This window comes from Dama dama, chromosome 5 (assembly GCF_033118175.1).
Source record: "Dama dama isolate Ldn47 chromosome 5, ASM3311817v1, whole genome shotgun sequence".
Taxonomy (NCBI): Eukaryota; Metazoa; Chordata; class Mammalia; order Artiodactyla; family Cervidae; genus Dama; species Dama dama.
This window is the reverse complement of record NC_083685.1, coordinates 84,182,872-84,195,117: the sequence shown is the minus strand read 5'-3', so window position 1 is coordinate 84,195,117 and position 12,246 is coordinate 84,182,872. Positions and strand designations below refer to the sequence as shown.

At 37.3% G+C, this 12,246-nt stretch overlaps 1 protein-coding gene across 11 annotated transcripts in view; it reads left to right on the top strand.

Annotated features, from left to right (window-relative positions):
* The window catches only part of SYNRG (synergin gamma), an 87,547-nt gene that overhangs the window by 19,147 nt on the left and 56,154 nt on the right, over positions 1-12,246 (top strand). For 6 of the 11 annotated variants that reach the window (XM_061142730.1, XM_061142734.1, XM_061142733.1 and 3 more), the window contains exons 4-7: positions 6,825-6,955; positions 7,637-7,742; positions 8,481-8,592; positions 11,514-11,816. In XM_061142730.1, the coding sequence (XP_060998713.1) occupies positions 6,825-6,955; positions 7,637-7,742; positions 8,481-8,592; positions 11,514-11,816 (652 nt within the window). The remainder of the gene's footprint in view (positions 1-6,824; positions 6,956-7,636; positions 7,743-8,480; positions 8,593-11,513; positions 11,817-12,246) is intronic. The other 5 variants (XM_061142736.1, XM_061142739.1, XM_061142740.1 and 2 more) reach the window with 1 other exon arrangement.

Here is a 12,246-nt window from a genome sequence, read left to right as displayed (position 1 = left end):
AGAGAATGGTCATAGCACCTTAATCAAAAATCATTTGACCCATATGTACAAGAGTTTATTTCCGACTTTCTGTTCTTTTCCACTGGTCTATATGCCTTATTTTATGCCAGTGAAAGTGGAGTGCAAGCCGCTCAGTTGTGTCCGACTCTTCGCGAGCCCATGGATTCTACAGACTATGGAATTTTCCAGGTAGAATACTGGAGTGGGTAGTTCTGCAGGGGGTTTTCCCCATCCCAGGGATCAAACCCAGGTCTGCATTGCAGGCGGATTCTTCACCAGCTGAGCCGCCAGGGAAGCCCGCTTTATGGCAGTGCTATTACTGTTTTGAAGCTGTAGCTTGGCAGGAGGTTTCCAAATCAGGAAGCTTGAGTCCTCCAGGTTTGTTGTTCCTTTCCAAGATTGTTTGGCTATTCGGGGTCCCTTGAGATTGTGTATGAATTTTAGGATGGGTTTTTTATTGCTGCAAAAATCTCATTGGGATTTTTATCGAGATTTCTTTTGTAGATTGCTTTGGGTAATATTAACATTTTAACAATATTAAGTCTTCCAATCCATGAAATATGGATTATGTTTCTATTTATTTATGACTTCTTTAATTTCTTTCAGCACCGTTTTGTATTTTTCATCAGTATCATTCCATAACTGGGATAAATCTTTGGAGAAAACCATTGTTAAATGAAAAAAGTCAAATATAGAAGGAAACATACTTACATAAAATATTAAAACCTAGAGAATAGAGATTATGACATTCATGAATTGTATAAACATATACAGAAATAAAAGGAAACAAGTGAATTTGTGACAGTGATAATCTCTGGGGAAATAGAGGAAGAAAATTATAACTGTATTATTAAAGTTTTTTTTTTTAAGTGTTCACATAGCTGCTGGGGCTTCCCAGGTGGCATAGTGGTAAAGAATCTGCCTGCCAGTGCAGGAAACACAAGAGACATGGATTTGATCCCTAGGTTGGAAAGATCCCCTAGAGAAAGAAATGGCAACCAACTCCAGTATTCTTGCCTGTAAAATTCCAGAGGAGCTGGCGGGCTACTGTCTGTGGGGTCGCAGAGAGTCAGACATGACCGAGTGCACACACACACACACACACACAGCTGCTATGTAGTATTATGTTGCATGAAAATATATATATATTCTTCTGTTGATGGAGATTTAAGTTGCTCCCAATTTTTTCCTGTTTTGAGTTTATTGATTTTTTTTAAATTCATTTATTTTAATTGGAGGCTAATTACTTTATGATATTGTAGTGGTTTTTGCCATACACTGACATGAATCAGCCAGGGGTGTACATGTGTTCCCCATCCTGAACCCTCCCTCCCGCCTCCCTCCCCATCCCATCCCTCAGGGTCAGCCCAGTGCACCAGCCGGGAGCACCCTGTCTCATGCATCGAACCTGGACTGGCGATCTATTCCATATATGATAATACACATGTTTCAATGCTATTCTCTCAAATCATCCCACCCTCACCTTCTCCCACAGAGTCCAAAAGACTGTTCTATACATCTGTGTCTTTTCTGCTGTCTCACGTATAGGGTCATCGTTACCATCTTTCTAAATTCCATATATATACGTTAGTATACTGTATTGATGTTTTTCTTTCTGACTTACTTCACTCTGTATAAGTGTTCATTATGTATTCTGGATTTTAACCTTTGTGGTTATTTGTGCTGTCAGTATGTCCTTCTAGACTTTGGCTTATTTATTAACTTTGTTAATGGTGTCATGTTTTGTAGAAGTTAAGTCTGATGGATAAATCATTTATTTTATGGTTTGAGTTTTTTGTGTCTCATCTAAGACATAATCCAACCCAGAGGTAATACTGATTTTCTCCTGTATTTTCTAATTAAAAAATTAAAAATTTTAAATATAGGTCTTTAACCTACCTGGAACTGTTCTTTGGGTATCAGTATGATGCTGAAGGGCCTAATTTTATTATTTTCTATTTGAATAGATGGTTGTCCCCCAAATCATTTATCAGTAGCCCATTCTGCACCTCTTGATTTCTAAGATTACTCCTGTAATGCCTAATTTCTTCATATGCTTTGATTTAGTTTTTAAACTCTTTCATTTGTCTCATTGCTATATGTGTCTATACCTGCATCAGTAAATGTCTTACTGTCTTAAGTGTTCTAACCCAAGATAAGCCTTTATCTGGTGGAGTGGAGCCTCTGTTGTTGTTTTAAAGAATTATGGCTATTCATGGCCACACCACATCCCCTTCAGTATGAATTTTTGAGGTCAGTTGGTCAAATTCCATGTAAAACCTGTAGGGCTTTTGATCGAAATTAACATTTTCACTCATTTAGTCTTGCTGTCGCATCTCTCCACTTGCTCAGGTCTTCAGTAGCCTTGAGTATCTTTCAACTTGGGGGTTAACTTATTTATGTTTTAGTCTTTTTAATAGTTTATTGAACGTATCTCAGATTTCTAAGTGGGTTTTTTTTTTCTTTTTGCTGTGTTATTCATTCACTGTATAGATAAGGATGGTATCTCTTAACTTTTCAGTTTATCTAGATTTCAAAATAAAGCATAAAATTAGGCTGTATGACATGTATAAAGTTACTTTTAAGGAGTAGGAGAAACACACAGTGCCATTTAGGAAGTTTGAATTTTCTCGAAGAACAGAATTGTGTAACTAGAAAGGCAATGCGGATAATAACATCTTTTTTCATTCTTTATTATTATTGTGGAATATCTCATTTTGTCTTTCAGCCTGTTTGATTTGAGTGATTTCTTCTGTGGTCTATGTTATTGAACATAACTAAGAACAAGTTTTGATTTGGGTAAACTAAGTCAAAATTTAAAAAGAAATTTTAATCCCTTACCACAAAAAAGAAATGGTAATGATGTGACATGACAGAGGTGTTAGTTAATGCTATGGTGGTAATCATTTTGCGATACATAAACAAGTGTATCAAATAAGCATGTTACCCACCTTAAACGTATACAATATTACATGTCAGATTATCTCAGTGAAACTGGAAAAAAACCAAGGAACTGATTACATTACACTGAGAGAAGGAGACATATAATACTAGGACCATGGCACTAATTTTTAACAGCGAGAGAACCACACTGTTATTAAAAACGAGTGTGCCTGGCCGCCACCATCCAGAACTTAGAGAGTGTTAGCAGTTAAGCAGTGTCACTTGTAACTTTAGTTGTAAAGTGCTGGAAACCATAAACTTGCCAGGTTGCTAGTATTCATTGAACAGGTATGTGTCTGAGCATATGAATAGACAGAAAAAAACATTTAAAACAATTTTAAGTCTGAATTTGGTGGTGGTTGTTGGTAACTGGACAGGCAGCATAGCATAGTGATGGAGAAAATGGATTTTGGAACCAGAAGCTGCCTGGTTCTAATCCTGGCTCTGTCATTGCCAGTAATGAGTTAGATACTTAACTATTTTCTACTTCAGTTTCCTCATCTGTAAAATGATAATAATAGGAGCACCTACTGCATAGGTTTATTGTAAGGGTTCAATTAATTGATACATGTAAAGCACTTAGAAAAGTCCCTGGAACTGAGTACAGACTTCATAAGTATTTGTTCTTATTAAGGTCATCTTAGTAATCATTATTAGAATTATCTCTAATTCTGATGATCTTACATATATTGAGAATTATGTATACAAATGACTAGTTCTATGGCTGACATACGGCAGGAACACAATAAAGTGATATCTGTATTACAACTATTGTGTTTTTTTTCTTATCTAGTTGTTTAATTCTGTATTTGAAGAATCTTGTTTCAGAAAAAAATGAAATCATTACTGTTTTTGAAAGTATTCTATTCTGTCATCAGTATTACTTCTAATGTTAAAGATAATTATTTTATAATAGCTGCTGTTTGTTTACTCATAATGTGCTAAACAGTGTTCCAGGTACTTTACACATATTGTATTACTTCTAGACCTTAAAACAGTCTTCCACGGTCTCAGTAAAGGTTCAGAACAAGAAGGTATTTTGGAAAAGTTCAAAAGAAATACTTTTTTTTTTTTTAATTTGAGGGAAATACATGATTTCTATTAAAGGAAAATCAGACAAAATATACTTTTAAGGCAAAAAGCCTTACAAACCTGAAGGTAAAGAGGGCATTTCATTTTGATAGATTTAATTTGTCAGAAAGATATTAGTTTGTATGCACCTAATAACCTGGCCCCAAAATGTGTAAGATAGAAACTAATGGAAAAATAAGGAGAAACAGACAAGTTCACAATCAGTAAAGATACACATTTAAACAAGGTTCTTAACAAACTTGATTAGTGGATAATAGGATACTGTGTCCAACAATTGCAAGACACTTTTTTTGGCCACACAGTGTGGCATGCAGGACCCTAGTTCCCTGACCAGGGATCGAACTCATGCCCCTGCTTTGGGAGCATGGAGCCTTAATCACTGGACCACCAAGGAAGTCCGCAAAACTACCTTCTTTTTAAGCAAACATGGAATATTGAAATTGAAATATGCTGGGCCATAGCAAATCTCAAGCAACTCAAAGGATTGAAATCTTACAAGGTAGGAGTCTCTAAGACTCCTGTGTTGGGAAACGATTTGAGATTTGTAGGCAGAAATTTAAGATGGGGCTTTCCTGGCGGCTCAGCAGCAAAGAATCCACCTACCAGTGCAGGCAATGTGGATTCAGTCCCTAGTCTGGGAAGACCCCACATGCCTCGGAGCACCCAGGTCCAGGTGCCACAGCTACTGCGCCTTGCTCTGGAGCCTGGGAGCTGCAGATACTGACGCCTGTGCTCCACAACGGGAGAAGCCGCCTCGGCGAGAAGTGTGTGCACTGCCTCTAGAGAGTAGCCCCTGCTCGCCACAACTAGAGAAAAGCCCTCACAGCAGCAAAGACCCAGCACAGCCAAAAATAAACATTTTTTAAAAAGACTTTAAGGTGACTCTTCAAGGTTTTTCTCTCCAGTAAGATTAAGTGGTTTGGGTATAAGGATAAGAGAAAGTGATTAGTTGACTAACAAGAATGAAGTCCCAGGTGACCATACCAAGGAAGCCAGAGGTAGGGGAGCTAAAGAAGTTTACAGGGATGTTTAATATTGAATCCTGGAGTCTAAGCTGAGCAGGAAGAGAAGTGAGGATATGATGAGCATGATGGGGATGGTGGGAAAGTGGAAAGATTAATGGATGGGAGGGAAGTATTAATGAAATGAATTGCTGGAGAGCATGAACTGGAAGAGTAGAAAGTGGTGGTCAATTATTGGCATGCTTAAAATCAAGATTTTGGAGATGATGCAGCTGCTGGGCCAGATGAGCAGAGCAATGACCACGGAATGGGAAGCTAGAGTGGTATGTTGAACATGATTGTGACGAGAGACCTGAAACGCCAGTGTTAGAGTCACCCACATGATTACTGACCGTAACCAGGAGCAGCTTGAGAGTAGAATGGACCATAGCAAGGTTTTGAAGTTGAAGAGTGAGAGAGTAGATGGCATAAACAGGGTAGGAGAGTAAATGATGAAGTCTGATTGCAAGAAATTAAAATATGTTCAGGTTTTTGAAAGAAAAGAGAAAAGGGGCTTAGAACCAAGGAGAATATTGTCCATTTACAGGAAATGTTGGAAGAAAAGTAGCAATCTCCAAGTGAGAGGGCTTCCAGGGACAGCCAAGTTTCAAGTTAGGGAACTGAAGGGGAACCTTTCAGGGAGAAGGTTGAAGAATAGAGACATTTTCACTCGGTAAAAATTAGCCGTTACCGTCATTTACATCGTCACCATCATCACTATTCATATTAAGTTTTGTGTTTAGCTCTTGTGCAGTGCTGTTCTTCTGGACACTTCAGTAAACTTTATACTATTATATTGATATGTCATTTAGTATTCATTAAATTTATTTTTTTCTGTAAGAGTTTGGATACCAAGGGTATAAAATGAATATCAAAATATTCATTATCCTATCATACATATTGGAAATACGTGTTTAATTTCATTTGTGGAATAACTGCCATATGCCAGCTCTTACCTATTGCTAGAAATAAAAAGACATGTAAGATACGACACCTCAAAGAGTATGGATCAGTGAGCTCACCAGATATAACGTGTGTGTGTGTGTGCTCTTTCTTAGACATCCAGTCTGAAAGATTTTATACACACATCCTCAGACTGTTAGCAGTGATGGTCGTCTCGAAGACAAGAAGGCAGTGGAAGAGGCAAGATATTAAGGGGAGCTTTTCATTTCTAGCCTGTGTCCTTTGACTCTTCTATTAAAATTAATCGATGCAGGACTTCCCTTGTGGTCCAGTGGTTAAGAATCTGCCTGCCAAAGCAGGGGACACAGGTTCCATCTTCCCTGGTCCAGGAAGATTCCGTGTGGCGCTGGGCAGTTGAGCCCGTCGGCATGACTGCTGAGGCCCAAGCACCCTAGAGCCTGTGCTCTGTGAGGGAAGCTCCCACGGTGAGGAGCGCACGCACCACCGACTGAAGGAGCCCTGCTTGCCTCAACTCGAGAAAGTCCTCACACAGCAATGAAGACCCAGAGCAATCACAAATAAATAAGATTTAAAAACAGAAGAAGCTGTGCTTTATTAAAAATGCATTTATATAGTTTGTTAATTAAAAATAAGAAGAGTTATAGAAGCTATATATAGAAGTTTTTCTTTGTAGTAGTTAAAAGAAAAAGTTGTGGGGACTTCCCTGGCGATCCAGTGGTTTAAGACACCATGCTTCCACTGCAGGGGGCACAGGTTCCATCCCTGGCCAGGGAACTGATCCTACATGCTGTGTAGCACAGCCAAAAAAAAAAAAAGCGGAGAAATTGTATTTTTTAAGCCTAAGTCTTTGTCTGTTGTTTCTAGGCAGGGATCCCAATGGGACCAATACCAGCAGGAGGAATGCCTTACCTGGGGCAAGCACCATTCCTGGGAATGCGTCCTCCAGGCCCACAGTACACTCCAGACATGCAGAAGCAGTTTGCCGAGGAGCAGCAGTAAGAAACCTCAGGATGCAAGGATAAAGATGCATGATAGCAATTAAGTTTAAAATGGTCAAATAATGTGTAGTGCAGATTTGAAGAGGAAACAATCACAGTGCCCTTAAAGCTCTTTAAAATGCTCTTATTATGTAAAAGTTGAAAGCCAGAAGGGACCTTAGAGATCCTAGAATTCAATCCACTGACGTTACATATGGGGAAGATGAAGTCCAAAGAAATAAGCAACTTGTCAGCCCAGGCTACACAGTTACTGGAAAAATCTGGACCCAAGTGCAGGCCTCCTGATTGCCAGAGCCATTGCTCTTTCTCATGTACGATACTGCCTCCCCAAGTAGAAGTTCCTTTTTTGTATGCAGAGCAAGGAGTGTGTTTACTTTGTCTACCTCCCTGCTTGTTTATATATACTTTGAATGTAGAATGTTGTCTCCTACCGTTGCAAATTAGACAAGAAATAAGTTCACGTCTATAATTTAGGTGAATCATCTTTTAGACTTATTTCATATATTTGGAAATTAATATAGTGGAGACAGGATTATCTTTAGAAAATTAGATATCAATCATCAGTGAAGTTTTTAGTTCTAGAAATGCAAGATGACATTGCTGAAACTGTTAGTATAAGAAGTGTGAATCTAACAATAATCCCCGAAGCTGGCTCTTTACTGGTGGTTTTTCCTTCAGAAAACGATTTGAACAGCAGCAAAAGCTCTTAGAAGAAGAAAGAAAAAGACGCCAGTTTGAAGAGCAGAAGCAAAAGCTCAGACTTCTGAGTAGTGTGAAACCCAAGGTAACGTACTCCACCCCACCGCACAGCCCCTGCGCGCGCCTCTTCTCACTCATTCAGTGGGTTTTGTCACCGGGACACCAGCCCAGGCTGTAGGTGTGTTTGATTGATTTTCCTTTTGTCTTAAGCCCAAAAGTGAAGAACTTTTCTTTTTCTGTGAAGAGACTTTATTGTTGAAGGGAATGAGATGTCAGTCATTATCTTCTCCACCCGTGTGTACTCCCTTTGGAGTGCTTATAACCTTTTCTTGGGAAGCATTAACACTGGAGACTTAATGTCGAACACCTATACCCTAAAGCAGGGGTCCCCAGCCTTTGGGATCTAATTCCTGATGATCTGAAGTGGAGCTGATGTACTAGAAATAAAGTGCATAATAAGTGTCACTTGCTTGAATTATCTTAAAACAATCTCCGCCTTCCCCATCACCCCACCCTTCACACCTCCCGTCCCCTTCCCCGTCTGTGGAGAAATTGTCTTCCACAAACCGGCCCCTGGTGCCAAAAAGGTTGGGGACCCCTGCCCTAAAGTATTTTTAAATGGACCTCTTAATAATATTCTGTGGAATATTGTTTTATTTTGCTGTGTGTCAATGTCTTTCTGACTTGGAGAATTCACTGCCTGACGTATGTGGTAAAAGTATTGGAAATAGTTGGATATCCACAGTTCTCTTTCAGCTTGTGTGGATTTAGGACAAAGTGTGGGGGTAAGTGAAGAAATACATATACATTTATTGTCTCTCAGACAGGAGAGAAGAGTAGAGATGATGCTTTGGAAGCCATAAAAGGAAACTTAGATGGGTTTTCCAGAGATGCTAAAATGCACCCTACTCCAGCATCACACCCTAAGAAACCAGGTAGTTTTAATTTTAATTTTCTTTTGATGGAAGATGATTGAAGTCCCTGTGGTTTTGATTGACCGGTGTGTGTGTGTGGAGAGTGAGTGTTAAATTCTTCCTTCAAGCTAAGTACAGATTTAGATGTTTTAAAATTTATAGTGGAGTAAGAGCTCTGGTCTCGATGACTGTCTTGGGAGGGAAAAATCTCTTGTTTTCTAGTAAATGTCAGTATGTCAATTTTACTTGTAAACCTTCTGTATGAATGAGTATGTTAACATTAGTAAAGTTCATTCAGTCAAAACAAATGTAGTAAATGAGTTTACTATTGCATTCTTATTATTTTAAACTAATTTTACTTTTTATGAACTAGTGAACTAGTTTAGGTTTTACTCAGTGTGATTAAACTTAGATTTTATCAATGATTCTTTTAAAAAGTCATGGATTTAATAATTTTCTTGTGAAATTTTAGTTTTTTCTTTGTAGAAATGAAAATACATTTCTTTGTAGTTTTTATTTTTATTTCATTATGTTTTATATTCTTTTGATTTTGTCATCATTAAACAAGCAAAGGAAAAGTGCCTGATAAAGCAGAGTGAAGGAAATTCGCGGAGGGCGGGATTGCACGGGTGTTAAACATGTAGCAGTTGAAATGAATCTTATCTTCACATAGCTGTTACCACATCCTTTTTTAAAATTTGATATTTTGACATTTTATTCTCAGCTAATTTCAAGATTAACATACCATTAATGGGTGAATAGTTTTCATAAATAATTCAGCTAAATACTATTTTTTCCTAGCATATATCACATTGACAAATTTTATCTTAAACCTTTATAGTGTCTTTTATAGGTGATATCAGGAAGAAATAATCTAATGTTGGCACAGTAATGAGTTCTTGACTTTCTGGGACAGCTTTGCCTCTCTCCATTAATTTCACTTGTTAGATTATATACTCAGGTTATCATTACAAAAAATGTGCCCCAAAGTAAAATATATACTGAGATTGAAAAGGGAATGGATATTAGTGATCAGAATGAGTTCAGAAAGGAAAAGCATACCTCAAGGTGAAAATTATAAGCTGAATAAGCTAGTCAGTAAATCACTGAAGTCTAGTCATTGGAATGGTAAAACTGGACCCAGCGTGGAGCTTAGAAAAAGGAGAAGAAAGCAGAGAAGGGATGGTCACTGTCAGGTCACATACTGTTCTAGCCATATAGAATGCCTCATTTGGGCAACCAAGTATAGTTTAACAACCTCACAGGTTAAATAATAAATTGGGGTTTGGATGTTCAGTTAATCTCTTGAGTTCATTCAGCATGCATGCAGTTAGCTGTTTCTAGTTAACTGCTTCATTCTTAGCTAGAAAAATATTTTTTTCTGAAGCAAACCCAAGGAATTACCAGAGCTTCTCCAGCTAGAATCTTAAACCTAGGCCTAAAGCACCTAAAGAGTTTCTGGCCTTTTTCCACCAAAGACATCTTTTAATTTTCACCATAGACTGTTTATCTTAAAGTAGTGGATATACAAACTGTATCACATAATTTTTATACTTCTTATTAATTATATATATATATATATATATGAGTTTTTAAGCCAAATATATATACCACATAGAATTAAAATAATTCCAGTCAAATGCAAAGAAATATTGGTATAGCCTAAAAAAAAAAATTGGTTTAGCCCAAATAGGATCCATCTAAAAATATTCATAGTAGCTCTCAGTTTTCCATTATTGCTATTTTCTACCAGTAATGGTCAGAGAACCGAAACTGAGAACTGAAGTACACACTCTCAGACATTCTCAGTAACCATTATTGGGAGGGTTGGGATTCATTATGACATGGCTTTTTTTCTTTTTTATTCATTTTTTTATAGTTATATTGCATTTTTCATAGAACTTTAAGGCTTCCAAGTTTTATTTCATGGATCCAAAAGAGAAACACATAGTGTCCCCATTTTTCAAATGAGGGCTTTATTAAAAAAAAAAAGACTGCTCTTTGTGACATTAGACTTTAGTATTAATAAATTTTATAGCAATTCAAAGTTTGCAGTGTGAAGAAGCAACAGTAATAGTATTGTGAATGAGCCTTGCATTAAACCTAATCCCTGTGGTTTATTACATAAGTGAATCTCATATTTGACAGTAAAAAGCCATGGTGGCATTTGTATCTTTTAGAGGCAGAGTTCTTTTGAACATAGCTCTTAGCTAGGGTTTATTTTTTTTAAATTGGCTGCTAAGTTGTTTGACTTAACGCTTGATGGTGTCTTAATTTTGGTGCTTCTCACAAGAAAGTATCACTTTGGTAATGTGTTTGATGTTCTTGTTGCCCCTGTAATTTTCATTCCCTGTTCATTCCCTATATAGTAGCTTTCATCCTCATATGAAATATGAACTATGCTAACTCTATCAATTAGGCATGATTTATCAAAAATTATAAGTATGTGTCATGCATTGTTTTTTACTGGCCTAATGAAGTTTAGTCATCAACATATACCTCTAAAATGTATTCAGCAGCATATAGGTAGATTTTCTTATCTCTATTAGTTTGAGAAAATATTATCCAGATAAACAGATGAGTTGAGTTTCAAAAGTAATCACCACTTTGATGTAAATTACTCGTGGTCTCAAGGAAAAAAAATTAGTGCTATTCTAATGAAGGAAAGAAACTTTGAATTTTGCAGTTTTTTGCTTTTGAACCAAATGCAAAATAGTTATAAAACCTCATTTTTAAAAAGACCAAAAAGTTTTTTATAGATAGACATCAAAGTGTTTTGCATTCATTGTATGATTCCGTTTGACAGTTGTTACATGTTATTTCTTAGTCACCGCCACTGTTCATGTTTCAGTATATTCTTTTGGAGCTGTACTGCATCTCAGTTTCTTTTCCCCTGTTAATTTTCATTTCTGTGTGTTTCATTGCCATTTTCCGTTTTGCAGATTATCCCACATCATCTCATTCTACTAAAACTGTCTCCCCGTCACCTGCCTTTCTTGATGAAGAAGAGTTCAGTGACTTTATGCAGGGGCCTGTAGAAGTTCCCTCATGTGGGCCTCCGTCCACTCCCCAGCCTTTCCAGTCTTTCCATCCCACCACCCCATCTGGCCAGGTGCATGCACAGAAGGCTGGCGCACGGCCTCTCCCTCCAGCTCAGAGTCTGCTGTCTGGTGCCTTACACGGCGTCCCTGGGCAAATCCCTTGTCTCTTTACTGCTTCGGCCTCACACAGTGTGCAGGAAACAGGTAACTCCTAAGCTCTTAATGAGAGTATTTTGAAAAATCTAGGAAAATTTATTTCACTTACATAAGTAGAATAATACAGTGATGTTGGCAAAGAAACATGGGCCTGAATATGTGAGTACTATTGAAATTCACCAAAATAAGACTCTAGATAAGAATCTAGTTTTTTTTTTTTTTTAAATCTGGGGACCTCACATTCTGAAAAAGTGATTTGAAACTTCTATTGCTAAATTTGGGACCTATTTTTTATTATTATTTTTTAAATTACGATAGTAAGCTAACAGATTTACAGGAGACTTGGAAAGTATAGAAAAAAGTTACATACATTTCCGCTAAATATTACAATTATTTTTAAGTAAATTTTTGTTAAAGTTTCAGTATCAAGCTCTCAAAAATTAATAGAATGGATAGACAGAAAAGTAGAGGTATATAG